The sequence below is a fragment of the Pelecanus crispus genome, chromosome 5 (assembly GCF_030463565.1).
Source record: "Pelecanus crispus isolate bPelCri1 chromosome 5, bPelCri1.pri, whole genome shotgun sequence".
Taxonomy (NCBI): domain Eukaryota; kingdom Metazoa; phylum Chordata; class Aves; order Pelecaniformes; family Pelecanidae; genus Pelecanus; species Pelecanus crispus.
Window position 1 is genome coordinate 79,824,069 of NC_134647.1, and position 15,722 is coordinate 79,839,790.

The 15,722-nt window shown below is 36.9% G+C and overlaps 1 protein-coding gene across 1 annotated transcript in view; it reads left to right on the top strand.

The window, feature by feature from the left end:
* Positions 1–804: 804 nt before the first annotated feature.
* Positions 805–15,722, top strand: part of FNBP1L (formin binding protein 1 like) — a 29,676-nt gene continuing 14,758 nt past the window's right edge. The window contains exons 1-5 of the mRNA XM_075711232.1: positions 805–834; positions 3,850–3,965; positions 12,164–12,217; positions 13,741–13,888; positions 14,281–14,343. Coding sequence (XP_075567347.1) covers positions 805–834; positions 3,850–3,965; positions 12,164–12,217; positions 13,741–13,888; positions 14,281–14,343 — 411 coding nt within the window. The remainder of the gene's footprint in view (positions 835–3,849; positions 3,966–12,163; positions 12,218–13,740; positions 13,889–14,280; positions 14,344–15,722) is intronic.

Here is a 15,722-nt window from a genome sequence, read left to right on the forward strand (position 1 = left end):
GGGGTTTTAATAAAGTTTTTTACAAAAATTGCCTGCTCAGCTGCTAAGGGCTGTGGGGAGTTACTAGACAAACAGCAATGCATATTTGCCTTGGAGTATTGTTGAGAACATACTTTGCTATCAAGGTAATATATAGCCAGATCTTGTAGGATATGCTCTTTTTTTTTTTCTTTTTTTTTTTTTTTAAATTGCCTTTTGCTGATCTTTAGTTAATGCAGTTTTCACATTTCCTGTGAAGGAGCCGGCCAAATTAATATGCTGATATATTTATTTTGAAATTCCAGGCTTAAATTTTATTGCAACTATTTGGTCCATTTTCTCCTCTGTAGAGTATTGCCTGATTTTTGCACCTTTTTTTTTTTTTTTCCATTCAAGATATTGCTTGGCTTGGCTTGGCTTGTGGTCAAAGTGCATTAATTTGATTTCCTTTGTAGCAGTGTGGAAGATTTTCTGCTTCTGTTCCTGGATGAAAAGGAAACTTTTTGCTTAATTGAGGCCCAGAGCTCAACCATGGATGCTTGTGGAGAGAAGTTGAAAGGACCATGAGTAAATTTGTGACTCACCTCTAGAAGCCTTTCTGAAAAGGCCATTCCTTTCTGCTTATTCATCGATGTTGCCTGATAAAGGCATTGCTCATCTATCTCAGTGTCATTATTAATCAGTGTAAGGTGATATTTTATGACTGCGGACTTTCATTCACTGGTTTGGTTTCTTGTAGAGAATTTGAAAAATTGTGAAGCTGATGTGTTTGCTTAATATATTTTCTTTATCTGTTAATTGAGAGCTGTGTTCTACAGTACATCCATGACTTATAGAGAACTTGAGACATCGTCGGTATGTCCAGTTTAATCCAAGGAATCAAATGTTTATGTGAGAGTTTTATTGTAGCGTTTTTGTTTTGAATACAAATCTGTAGGATTTTTTTTTTTAAAGGTGTCCAACTTCCGTCATTCATAAGCCAGTTTTCAAAAAATGCTTTGGTACTTCTTGAAAGTATATTTTTTTTTTTATCCTTCATACTGTATGCTTCATTCTAAGATAATGCATAATACAATATACAATTGCTGACCAAAAAATGGCAGTGTACAAACTGATGTTGTCAAGCTGTCTCACTCTTCAAGAGAGTGGGAACATACTACTGCTGTGGGTTTTTTTTAATTCCAGTAAATGTGGACTAATGGCCCACTAAACTAGGATTTCCATTCCTTATCTAGGAGATCATTAATGCATCCATGAGTAGTTTCGTAGATGATTGACGTTATTGAAATGGTAGAGGAGCTGGGCTAATGTAAAGGTCCGCGGAGTGGTGAGGATAGCTAATGGGTTTTAATTTTTTTCTTACATGGGATTTACTCCATTCAGGTGGTTCTGTGTATGTTCTGTGCATGTTCCTCGTATAGGGAGGGAACAAATTCTTTCTTCCCTTGCGGGTCTATGGGATAATCCTACAAAGCTGTCTTTGCACAGAGCGTACTGTTTCTAGAATCAGATGAAGAAGAAGAATTGAGGAAACGAGGAGTTTTTGGCACTTGGTCAGTGATGAAATGCTTCTAGTAAAGCATGAGGGGAGAATAGCATGTTAAATGTACTCGCTTTTTTCCATTCCAGTTTCATATTAGTAGCAGAGAATTAATTTTGACCAGTAGAGTCCTTTTTTGTTTGAACAAAGTATTTGGAAAGCCATCCTCTCTGGTTACATGTTTGGAAACATAAGTAATGTGGTGTTCCATAATGCTAATGAAACCTTAGCAGCAAATGAGAGCTTTGTGGACTAAAGAGCCTAAGTAGGACAGCAAAGGCTTTGTTCTGCTGCGCACTGAAGGAAGTCAGTTCTTAATGGTATTGCATGCTGGCTCCATGCCAAAAGCACCTTTTTGGAACTTCCTTTGGATGCCAGATTGATGTCGTTAGCGTAATTATAAAAACAAGTGCAATATAAAAAAGAAAGGCTTCTTGAGATTGCTGATGTATTTCTGTGCATATGTGCAGCAGTGGTTTGACACTACAGTACGGTAACTGCCTCCCTCTTCCCGCACACGAACAGTGCACGGGCAACTTGTCTAAAAACGATAGCCGGAATGTCATTTTATTTGACAAAAGCTATTTAGTGTGGAAATGTCCAGTTGGTGTAAAGTGGGCACATCAGAACAATACGAGATGCAGGCCACGCTTCCCCAAATCTATTCAAATCTTGTCTTTAGTCCCTCGCCTGTCTCTTGGCTGTTTATATGGTTCTCTGGTGAAATGGATGAGGGAATGTGGTTGTGTTTCTGGTGGAGAGAGTGATGCAGAGGCAGGAGCACCTGGCTGGTAGCGTGGGTGCTTTTGGGTGGCAGTGCTTGCATGCCATGGGATTGAAGTGTTCAAGGCACTACCAGCCATGGTTGTTAGTCCATGGTGTAGGATACTAAGAGCCGCAAGGCAAGATTTGGGAGCGACCTTAATCCCGCTATGTTCTTTTTTTATTGTTGGTTGTATATAGTTATGTTGTCTTGGTATCTCTTTTAGTGAATACATTTTCCTTGAGTTTCAAGCCCTGCAGCGTTTTATGGCATTTTTTTAATTTAACTTCAGATCATCCTACTGCATGTTGAAATTGAACTTAAATTGCTAATACTAAAGGTTGACATAATTCGTTACGTTCAGACAAGTTACCGCATCTGCAAGACACAGCTTCTGACAAACACCCCTCAGTTTTTTGTGCAAGTTAAATAAACTTTGCCTTTAAATGCTTTCTTCAGCTTTTTTTTTTCCCCCTACTTTTTATTTTTTAAATTTGTTATGAAGTGTATTTGGATTCAGCATATACAGGACACAAACTTTGATGTTGCAGTTGCTTGTCTTTTTTGAATAACTTAAGTAACTTAAGAAAAATTTATCCTAAATGCTGTTGTAAGCTGAAAATCCTCGATTTTTTTCACTGTGGCAGATTTTTTAGCATGAAGTACAAATGTGCTAGACTAAAGATATTTGGTAGGCTGTATTTTGTACCTTTATTCATTCCTGCCTAATTCCTAACCCCCGTATTTGCACTTGTTTTTTGAATTTTCAACTTGTCCTAATTAGTGTATCTTCCACCTGTTCGTCAGTACAGAATACAGTGAAAGATTGGTTTTGAAGATGATTTAATGTCCTCAACTTTTTGAGGAAAGTGTGTTTTATTTTTGACTGTTTATCTTCTTTGTTTTGTGCTTTTGCTTTGCTGTGACTTTCTTAGTGGCTAAGGACAGGTTTGCTTTCTTTGGAATCTCTTGCTAGAGCCCGTGAACTGTTATGTAGATTTGCTTTAATAAATGTTTTTCACATGCAGACTACACCCAGCTTAGTCATGCAGCTATAGTTTGTATTCTTTTTCTTTCAGTGGGTAATCATAAGAATTGAAGTAATTTTTGTAATGCAAATTACAACTTCTTGTGTTTTAAAACTGCCAAACACATCTTTTTGTTGAACAGTCTCTTACTTACCTAATACTGATCTTTGGTTACGTCTTTGTTATCTTGGTGTAAAAGATCCACTTTTGAATTAAAGGATTTTTAGGGGGGGGGGAAGGGCACATTTGCATTGTGAAAGTGATCAAAGACTGCATACAACATAAAATGCAAGTATTTAGAGCTGATTTTACAGAAGGAAGTGGATCTGTGCCTGCACATACAGCTTACTGTTCTGGTATATGGCTGGTGTGTATGTATATGTATATATGCACATGACTGATTTATAACTTGAAAAACTTCTATCCAAGTAGCAAGCATTCCCTCACAGCACAACTCATGAATAAATTACATGTCGTTTCTGGTGCTGCTGTGATTCTTAACTAATTCTGGGTATTTTTGTTTCCTTTTGTTTTTAAAGGATCAGTTTGATAACTTGGACAAGCATACACAGTGGGGCATTGACTTCTTGGAGAAATATGCAAAATTTGTAAAAGAAAGGATAGAAATTGAGCAAAACTATGCAAAACAACTGAGGTAAGGATTTTTTTCTTTTTCTTTTTAAAAGAATCTTAACAGTTACTTAAAATCACTGTATCAGATGATGGGCAAGTATGTAATGTCGTGATTAAGGACCATTGTTCGTTTACAGGGTGAATTAGATCACTAGTTCTTTTCATGACAGACAAGTTTTTCTTCACCGGTCCAAACCAGAAAATTATCTTTGGGTATGCGCTTGCTTGCTTGCCTGTTTTTGCCTTCTTCCCTCCCTCTCTTCCCACCCACCCTTCAAATCTTTGAACTAAAAAGGTTGAAGATTAAAATGTTAAGATTCAAAACAAAACAAAGCCATAGTAATATTTTTTCCACTGACTGTCAGCGTGTTTGTTGCAAAGCACATTATCCATATCTACATTTTTGAGTGCGTGTGTGTTCAACCAGCTTCAAGCCTCTGCTACTAATTCATTTCTCATGTTGAATTGGCAAAAGCTGCACTACATTCTGTTAAGAAATCTGATTGAAATCATCGAGTAGAACTTGAGAAAACAGCAGATCTTTCTGCCCTTAAAGCGCGCCCTTTCTGTGGCTGGTCTTGTCCCTTTGGGTGAGACTGTAACCCAACAATTCTTTGTATTACCCCTCCGGTTTACTTTCTCTTGGTGCCAAGTGAAACATCTTTTAGGTCCAATAGGAATTTCCCCTCAGGGATCGTACAAGAAGAGTAGCAGCAATGAAATAGCAGAGAAGCACATTCTTCAGAAGGAAGTAGGATTGAGTTTTACCAAAAGGTGCACACAGTGCTTGAAGAGCAAGGTTTAAAATAAGTCACTCCTATGAACTTGGCCTTCACCGTAATCTTTGCTGTCTTGAATTCCTTTGGGGATTCAGCTGAAGCTGCTGCCTAGCCCTTGTCAGACTGAAACTGATAGCAGCTCCTCTCCTGTGGTGGTGTCCGTTGTCTCATCATCGGCAAACTAGATTGTCACCAGATACAGAGTTGAGGAATCCTTCCTCATAAATGCAGTAATGAGGCTCACAGTTGAGGGTACGGATGTTCTCTGTCTAGGCTGCTTATTTCCTTTTTGGTTTCTTTATCAGTTTCTTTTGATCCAGTTCTGTTATATTCACCTAACATAATACCCCATTACTTTACTGAAGGAATTTTTTTCTTAAAAGGAAGGAAATAAATACCACTTTTCCAAAGCTGGCATAGAAGAACTTCAGGAGGTAAAGGAAAGTTTGAAGCATGCACAGCACCAGTTCACAGCCCAGTTTTGATTTGTTTTCAGTTGTCTGTTTAAAAATGGAAATGTATTTTATTTGCACAGATCTACCCAGATCTTTTTCTTAAGTAGTATTAACAAATACCATTTTGCTTAATTATATTTAAAGGTTCATTCCACAGCTAGCAAGATGAGACACCGCATTATTACTTCAGGATTTGACTAAAAATAGGAAGTCTTCTCAGTTTCTTCTGGGTAAAACTATTGATTTTTCTCAAACTGTCTTTCAAAAACGAAAGAGTTATGTCGAGTACCCCTTCTGTCAGAGGACTGACTGACTGTCCGTGTGCAGTAAGTATGACAGTTTTGGGAAGCACAGGTCTTGCTGCACACGCGTTGTACCGTGCATGCATGCACCTCCTGCCTGCCGCCAACAAGGGTCTGGACAGCACGCACACGAGAGGGTGACTGATTTTCTGCCAGTAGACCAGTTCATGAAGATCCTCTTCGATATACTTGCCTGTGTATTCCTTGGGGGAGAATTTGATTGTTAGTAGTGAACTGTCTTCTGATAACAACTTGATTTCAGCTGTCATTGCTCTTGAGGACACTCACTGTTTTTAACCATGTGAAACGGTCATGAGGCCCCAGAGGAGACTGAGATAAGCAAAATTTTCACCTCTAGAAGAGTAAGCCAGCCTGCAGCTTGCTCCTTAAAAGTTCTGAGAGAGAAGATCTTGGGGATGGACTGTGGTTCTGGTGAACCTTAATGCTGGCAGCATATGGCCTGTGAGATAGATACTAATGTCTCTGATAGAAATTTCTAGTTTATCATCGTTTTTTCCTTTTGTAATGAAATACAATTGGAAAAATACAGTGTTGAGAATCTCTTCATAATTAACTTCATAACTGAGATTAGGTTGTTTAGTAGATGTGTAAACAATACAGTGAGTAGTCACCTCTTGTAGTTCTACGGCTCTCTTAGTACTTGGATGGGAGACCAAGAAAAAACAAGTTTAATGAGGGAGATAATGCTAGTGATGTATGGTGGTATTTTTTTTTCTGTCTTGGTTTCAGCGTGGGCCGTGAACATTCTGTTGAGATTGTTGATGGACCTTATTCTCGTAGACTTAAACTCAAGGATGAAAAGTTGAGTGACTTTTTCATAACAGTTTTCACAAATTAGAGTCCATGTCCTGGCAGAAATTCATATTCTCTTTGTGTATACCCTTGCATTTTGGTAATTTTTTTTCTTTTATACTGTCACAACAGAGTGATGAGACTTTCCCAGGTGCAACAGCTGTTTTGAGTCTTCTAGGAGATGACAAGTGATGCATGTACATCATATGAGGAACTGTTTGAGCGAACTCGCTATATTCTTACTGTATGCAGTTATTGCAGTTTATGGTTGCTGAATAATTCCAGAAATAGTTTGTGAGAATCCTGTCCAAATTCTGTTTTTAGGTTGCAAGGCATTCCTTGCTATTCTTCTTTGATAGGCAATTCTTGATACTGAGAAAAAGCGTAAGAAAAATTGAAACAACTGAGGAATCCTCAAATGTCTACAGAGAAAACAAAAAACCTGTCTAGAGAGCTCTTCTTGTCTTCGTCTGCAATATACTTTGTTCTGAAAAAAAGCAACTATAATTTCATTTTTTTTGAGCTAAGTTAAAGGAAAATCTTAAGTTTTGTGTAGCTTAGGTCTCAGCTAATGTTGTGGTACCTCAAGGATTGTGAGGGTTATTATAGGCTGTTACTGAGTTACAGGGATGTGAATCAGGACAAACATATTGCAATATACATTGTAGATTAATATATTTAATTTTAATTATATGGTTGGTTAATTTGTTCTTATTTTATAATTGTAAAAAACAGATTTTGTATGGGCCAAATAACTGGGCTCTTGGCTGAATTTTGGAATTGAATTCTCAGATGCTGTTTTTGATCAACATTGTTGCTTAAAAGGGGCGAGGCAACAGTCTGTTTTGTTTACTTCCACATCATCACACACAAAATAATTCCGGAGGTTTACTCCCTTTCTGTTCTGTCTGAAGCATGATGACACTGGAGAAGACAAGGGAGTTCTGCTTCCTGTGATGATAGGCAGTAAGACAAGTTATACCTGCAGTTACAGATGAAACTGCCATGCAGAATAAGATTGCTGAATTTGGTCAGCTTCCCTGTTGTCAGTTTAATGAAAATAGCGATGATTGTTCTTGAACTGTTTGAGTGTTTCCATTTAAAATAGTATGTTGTGATCTCTGGAGATGTCTAGTTAATCTAAGCAAATGTATTTTTCATGTTCCTTCTGCATACTATTGTGTATGAGCGGGGTTTTTTCCTAAACACAATATTAATATATGCATATGTCTAGTCAAATTGAGACATAGTTACCACATTTTTATATGCAGAATCTTGGAAACATTATTTAAAACGGGTGTAAGCTCAAATGTGAAGTTGGGGACACAAATTTATCACCATATGTGTTCATTTCTCAAATCTCTCTTCCTTTGATTGGAGCTGAGAATTTACGCTGTTGATTATTATCCGAATATGGATGTGGCAGGTTTTTTTATAGTGATGTTTCTGCAAGCCAAAACATGCAAATTCTTAACGGTTCCAAGGATATTCAGCTTTGTAAATTCAAATTCCATGTTACAGTATTTTAAGTTTCATCTCTTCAGTTAAAACTTATTCTGATGACATGTTACTAAATACAGTTCATTGTCATTGTTCTCACCCCGTCCATAATACTGATATGCAGTCACTGAAGCCATCAGAACCCTCTTGAAAGTATTACTTTACACATAAATATGAAATGACTTTAAGTACTTACTGCATTTTTTTTAGTAACTTAGGAAAGCAGACTTCGACGTTTGTTCCCAGGCTTGTTTGCAATATGGTGTAGAGGCTGTAGAGGTTTAGTATAAGCAGATGCCACAGTACCTGAGCTGCTACCTTAGTACCAATTCTACCATATTGATGATGCTGCTCCCATTCTTTACGTTCTATATTAATTGGCTGAAGGAAACTTAGTTTTGAGTTGATAAACACAATGTTTTTACAAATATCTGTAAAATTTTATGTACATGTTTTACGTACATGACTATAAATAATTTTAATTTATTAACTAGGGTGCTTTTTGAAACTTATGGCTATGTGACTGAGGTACTACTACTCTTAGAAATCAGTAATACAGTCCAGGCTGCTATCTCACTGGTGTTGACCTGAGACTGAGGTGTACTGAGAAGAGAGGTTGATAAAATTACAGGAGCAGCACAACTGGATGTGGTTAGTCCTGTATAAAATTTGCTTCCAGATGGCTGTAAGACAGAGGGTGGTAGCAGAAGTCTAAATTGTACTCCAGAGAGGATTATAAAGTGTCATCAATGTACACTTTTCTAAGGAAGCATAGAGCATTTATCCCGTAGATTTGGTTCAGTTCAGATTGTCTGCAATTATTTCTGCAGTTTTCTTCTAAACTAGTCCAGATCCATATTTGGATCCTGAGGTTTAGGCACACGTTTAGAAAAAAAAATGTTAAAGAATGTTATGCCCCCTTAAAGTGTCAGCTGGCTCTTCTTTAAAATAGTGCTTCAGTCTTCAGATCCACACTCATACTAGCTGCTTGTCAACCTGCATTTTTTCAAAGATTTAAATCCAATTTCTCTGCTTTTTCTAAGTGTTGGTGTTCACTTCTTGGAAAAGCCATTTATGCTTCATTGTTCACATGAACTCTGGCTTTTTCTTCGAACTCTGCATTTGCTTCTTGTTTCATATTTATCGACTTTGATTATTGTACCTCGTGCTGTTCCTGAACCTTAAATCCTGATCACACAGCGTCTCAAAACTATGTTCCTGTGATCCTAAGGTAGACAAGATTGACTAATGAAACTGACTTTTATTAGGAGAAAGGATTATATAATATTTTTGTATTCTTAGAAATAGTAAACAGTTGCACTAGAAAATGAAACCAGAACAGAAATCAGCATGCTAGTAAATAATCTATATTTGTGACACTTCTCTCCTGCCCCTTTAAACGGTATGTTTTTTAGTAAGTGGTTTCTTTTCTCACTTTTAACACCTCTGAAAAATCTTCCCTTGAAAAGGCTCGTGCGTGGTTGCTTAGCTACAGCAGTGTGTGCTTGTTACGCATTCCACCTTCTGAATAATAATAAGGTGAATTTTAAGGGTTTCCCATGCATTAAAGGAGCAAAGCAGAAATGTAAGGGAAAATGAAACATGGGAAAGTTACTTAGCGAAGAAGATTTTTTTTTTTTTTTCTTTTACTTGGGTTTAAGCATTTTCCAATCAAAATGCCTGCCTTTAATCCCTACCAAGTAGAATTTTACAACAGGCAGTTGATTCTGGTGATAGCAAAAAGAGATTCTTGTTTTAACTTCAGTGAGAAAGTTCTTACAAAATTTGTAGATACTTTTTAAAAAGTCAGTGTTTGTTCTGTTTCTTAGTCCATGCTGATGTAAAAAGGACTATCTTATCGCGGTTGTTCTTTCTGGTTGTAGTCTCTGAGGGTATGGAAAGAGACAAAGGGTCTGAGCTTGCTATTTCCACACTGACTCCCTGCTCATATTTTGGTATATACCTCATGAATGAACATAGTCTCACTGCTTGTACCCTTGTACCATAGAGATAATGCGGCTTCCAAGTAAATTCATTCGAGAAGTTGCACAAGGTTATTTTAGAGGAAAGCAGGATTGGCACCCTTGTTTTAATGATAAGGTAGTTCATAGGTTGCCAAAGTTACCTATGGAGAGTGGGAATGAGATACAGAACATGCATGCCATATTTCGTTTCACAGGATCTTCTCTTATTCCTCCTCTCCTTTTTTCTGTAGCGCTGGGGCTGTGCATTGCTTTATATAGTCCACTTCTTTGCTGCTTTTGGGGAAACTGTGTTGGGCTATGTTGATAATCAGTCTACGAAGTCAGCGGCCAATTGTCTCAATTACTACTGGACAAACAGATGGAAGAATTATATCCAGAGGCGCCAATTAAAATGTAGCTGTTAAAGCAGCTCTGCTAGGTTTGCATTGTTTTATACTTAATTGCTTCTTTGGGTGGATGCGTAAAATAGTGTCATTACAAAATACTATTCCTTTACACAATACAGATGTTTGAATGAAGTCTGCTTCATACCAGTTAAAAAGCAGAACCATTCTTTGCATAATCCAGGTCCACCTCAAGAACGCACTTTGAGAAGTCTTCCCTGACAAGCTCAAGGCAAACACTCTGTCTCTTGAACAAAATGATTCACTTGGCCTGCACTTTTGTTGTTGTTTGGGGCTTTTTTTGTTAAGTGGAAGGTATGATTATTTAGAGATGGATGGGGGGGGGGGGAAATTGCCAGCATTGTGTTGCTTCTATATTTGTGGATTGTAAACAATAATTGACATGCATTATTTTCTGCTGAGATGTTAATTCACACTTAAATATAATACTTTGATAGTTTAAATGAGAAATATCGTAACAGGCAACCTGGTCCACTTTTTAAACATTGCTTGCAAGTTTTTGATGAAGTGGTTCTAATGTTTGGAAAACAAGAGAATTTTTGTGACGGTGGGCATTGGTACTTAAATCCTGGTCTGTTTAATTATAGTAGTAGATCTCTCTTTAAATACTGTTTGCTGCTTTTAAAAATACACAGCAACTGAGATGTTTTGCTTCTTTGACCTCAAATAGCACAAAGGTTGAGGGTAAGCAATTTGAGAAAAATCCTATGTCTTACCTGTTTTTTTTTTTTCATACAAAAAAGGATTCTTTATTTGCTGTAAAATGACAAACTCTCACAGGGAACGGAAAAGAACTGTGGTAGGGTTATTTCAATTTTTCTGTTTCTTGGAAAAAAATGACAATTTTGAAAATTGTTAGAATAAAAAAATGCAACCAATTGAAGGCATGGACATCCAGCTACTAAAAATTAGAAGGAAATTATGGATTTTTTTTTTTCAAGATTGACAACATGTATCCTTTTGAATTTCAAGAATTTTAAAAGACCTTATTGCTGTCAGAAAAACAATATTGTAGATCAAGGCAGAATGCTGTGCTGGAAAAAATGTGTACTCAGAAGTTTAAAGCAAAGGTTGATGTACAGGAAGATAAGAATTCAAAAAATCATTGGACATTCTCACCTCTTATCCCTCCTGTCTGCAAAATTGTGTGGCTTCATTTCATGTTCATTAACAGGGTTTGGGATATTTGTAGCAATATATGTAACTGCAATTATTTTGCGATTCTTTGTGTAAGCAGTGTATGCCTGTGTTATTTATGCTCTAGGGTAGAGTAGGTGGTGTGGTTCGTATGTTTCTTAAGGTGCTGTTTCTGCGTTGTATGATAAGCAAATGAGTTCATATCAGCATTCTCAGAAGTTGGACTGTGACACTGTGTAAAGTGCTCGTCCTGTGGATCGTCTTTTAGAGATTTTCTTGGTTTCTAAAAACCTGATATTTACAACACTGGTGGTAGCGCAAAATGTAACCTCTTTCCTGAAAAGAGGTGTTGCCTCTTCTGTTCTGGAAATACCCTTATTGAAGATTTGGAGATACTGTGGTTAAAACCTTCGACCTGAATGTACGCTCAAAGCTTAATTCAGGCATGGAGTTTGTGCTCATGGGTATAGCATACACTGTGTGCTACCTATATGTTACACAGTGATTATACATTTGCTTTTTTCTTGTCTGCTACCATCTTTTGCATGTCTGAAAAGGATGTTAAATAAAGAACGTATTATTTTATGTCTAGTCACTGTGCAATAGAGGTTTTAAAATACTTACAAATATATTGTTCTACGTCAAAGAGACTTAAAACTTTGAAAATGCCATAGATTTCTGCCTTGTGTTATCTAAAGGACCCTTATAAGATGACAGAGAGAATAGATTTGTTCATTGAAGTCATTAAGAAGAACTAATTCGTTCATGCAGTTTTCTGTGTGCGTGTCTTCTCTTCTCAAAAGAGACTCTAAAATAGCATCTTTTTTTTCATTCTTCCTTAATAGAAATCTGGTTAAGAAGTACTGTCCCAAACGTTCACCCAAAGATGAGGAACCCAGGTAAAAATGTGCATTTCAAGTTCTGTGTATGAGAAACGAGGACTACAGTATGCTCTGTGCTTTTATGGATTTTTTTTTTTTTTTTTTTTTTTTTTTTTTTTGGTAAGATAAAGTATTTAATTGGCTAAGACAACAAAAGAATTCTGCTTGGCTTATTATAGTTCTGCTGTAATTCTTAATCATAAAACCTGAGTTTACTTCTATTAGTATTTTAAAGTAATAAACATGGCAGGTTGTACTTGCTCCGTTCCAAATTAATCTTTAGCTAGCTGAAAGTTTGAAAGCAGAAGTTTAGTATGCTATGTACAGTCTAGGCTTTTTTTTTTTTTTTAATAGAAAAGCGATTATGTGTCCTTAGGCTGTGTTTTTTGCTTAGTTTAGTAGAGTTTTTCAGTGCATTTGTATGGCAATGCAAATGTAGCTATATGTTTGTATACTGAGACTTGAGTGTACACAAAATTGTCATGTTTTTGGCAAGAAGAGCTCTTAAACTGCTGACTTGCTTTGACTCTGGAGACAAAATAAGTGAATGTCTAACTGTGGAGGAGGAATTTGTGCTAAGCAAGTTGATGATTATTTATCAGAGGTGCACGTTTTGCTGTCCGTGTCCATAGCCATTTTTTTAATTTATTTAGAAAAACACTACTTTTTTTTTCTTTAGGAATAACTCTTATGAAGGAAAGAAAGTGGGCAGGTGTCAGGTTGCAGCCAGAGCACATGCTGTGCACAGAGTGCCTAAGAATTCGCACTAGGATTTCCTCTAAGTCTTTCCACTATTTAAAGATCCTGGACCACAGGGAATGGGATTTCTAGTGCTAGGGTGGCATTTGAATTCCCCAGAGCCAAGCCTATGGAGATGGCAGTATTCCACAGAGAGAAAGATGTCTATTTTAATGCAGTGCCTATTTTTTTTTTTCCTTTCTACCCTTCCACACACACTTTCTACCCTTTGCCCCTCCTCTTCCCCCCTTTTTAGTGCCAGCCATAGTGGCACCTTACTTCCAGCCAAGAGGTGGGCAGGCAAACAGGCAGCTGTCTCCAGAGCTGATAGCAAACTTGTTCTGTAGATCATCCATCGGGATGCATATGAGTGGTATGATTGGCATGTTCCACCCTCAAGACTACCAAGCACATCATCTCTGCAGCAAGTTCAGCCTCCGAGCCTAGGGACGTATGTATCTGTTCCCAAGCTCAGGCCTCTCAGTTGGCAGCTTAGGAGATACCACTATACTACAGGGCTTTCCAGGTAGTATTATTCTTTCTTTTCCATCCGCAAAAATCCATATTCTTATAAAATGTATTTGAAGAGACATTGCAACATATAGTACGTGCTAGGCTTAATGTAGGCTTTCCCAACTTGCGTTTCTACTGTAATTCAATTAAGATAAGGTTTATTGTAAAATATGTATCTTTTTTTTTTAAATTTATTTCATCAGGAGTGCAGACTATACTAAAAGAAGTCCATTAAAAAAAAAGTCTCACTTTTTGTATATGTATGTTTGTGTGTGTGTGCTTTCTGTCAGGTTTACTTCATGTATTGCCTTTTTTAACATCCTTAATGAGTTGAATGACTATGCAGGACAACGAGAAGTAGTTGCAGAAGAAATGGGACACAGAGTGTACGGAGAATTGATGAGATATTCTCATGATCTAAAAACTGAGAGAAAAATGGTAATTTCTGTATTTTGATTTGATAATAGGATAGCAAAATGGATATATCTTTTAATGAATTGATGTGTTTACTCAATTTAACGAACTTGGCAATAAGTAGGTTTTGTAATACATTTATAAAACACATTTTTTCTGTATTTTTATGTACTGGTTTACTACAGTTATTAAACATAAAAATTAAGATCTTGGGAGATAGTGCTTACTAGTAACTTTTTTGCCAGTGTAATTTTCATCTGTGGTGTACTGTTCTTATAAGATTAGTAGTGTCTTCCAAAAAGTACTGGTAACCTGTGGGAGATACTGCACATCAGTGTGTCAGCTAGAGCAGGGACTAACTAATGGTAATAGTACTAAAAAGGTATGTAAATTAAACTTATTTGTGGTGTTTTTAGCATCTTCAGGAAGGGCGAAAGGCTCAACAGTATCTGGACATGTGCTGGAAACAGATGGATAATGTGAGTTTGTGTTTTGGTTTTTTCCCCCTATCAAACTTAATAATACACAGTCTGTAAATGGAACTGTTGTCATCTTGCTTGCTTAGACTTCAATGTTTAGCTGTATTACTGAATGTCCAAATCAGACTTGGTAACATCCAAAATACAGTTCAATGTATTTCTAGTTCCCTGCTTAAAAAAAATCTCCTGTAAACAGCTTCTGTGTGTATGTTTGAGTGGAGCCTTGGCTTTTATCCAGCGTAAAGGGATCTGTTTTTAACAGGTTGAGTTTGAGTGAAGCCTTGGCTTTTATCCAGCATAAAGGAATCTGTTTTTAACAGGGGTACAGACTTCTTCGGTTGCTTCTGCATGGGCTACTTTTTGTTTAGAGAGTAATTAATAAAGACAATTTATTTTTATGAAGATGAAATCTTAAGTCGCTATATTTGACTTGAGTTTGAGGGCTTGTTACATGAGGTCTGTTCAAGAATACCACTATAGACTATGATACTTTCGGGAGGTAGAATTACTTTTTAACAGAGAAACGCAGGAAGTTAATTTCTCTAGAACAGATGATAAGCTCCTTTTTTCTTGAGAGACATGCTTTTAAAGATGAGAAAATACAAAATTCAACCAAGTATGTTCAAGTTGCAGTCTGATATTCTGCTGGTTTTGTGTCTTAGAAATTTAGTATATCTTTGACCCAGATTATTGTGAAGCAATACCAGAGAGGTGAATTTGTATTTTGTTGTTGTGGACCCAGATAAACAAGTCTTGCTTCAGTGTCACGTCAAAGAGTTTAATTCATGGTCAGAGGATCAGAGTAGAAGCGGATGTGGTAGTTTTAGATGCTATCAGCCTTCACCAAGATAATTCCCAGAGTTCACTTCAAACAATCAGTTGTGTTGTGTGCACTGTATTTACTTGAGTGCAAAGTCAGTCTTTTAAATGCATACAGCCTTTAAGGGACACATTAACCTCAATTGCCTGACTTTGCACTGAAGCAGGAGAGCAGTGCTCACACAATCTCTGTTGCCAGTTTGTCTCTAGAGATACTAACTTCTTGAGCTGCAACAGTTTTTTTCCTACAACAGTTGTCTTGACAACAGTCGGATATATTGAACATCAGGTACATTGAACACTGTTGTCTGTGCTGCTGACAGCTATGCTGGTTGATATGAATACTGATGATAATGGACGGGTATGCTAAGATCTTGTAATGTAGATAAATCCTTCAGACTACCTTGAAAATTATTTAGCGGAATTTATTCCATTAAAATTGATCACTGAAGAAGGGAACTTGAAAATTTTACTCATACAAGTCCAGGGTTAAGTTTTCTGCCCCCTCACTTTTATTTAGGTTATTGAAGTGAGGCTAGAAAGTGGGCTTGTCTGTTTAT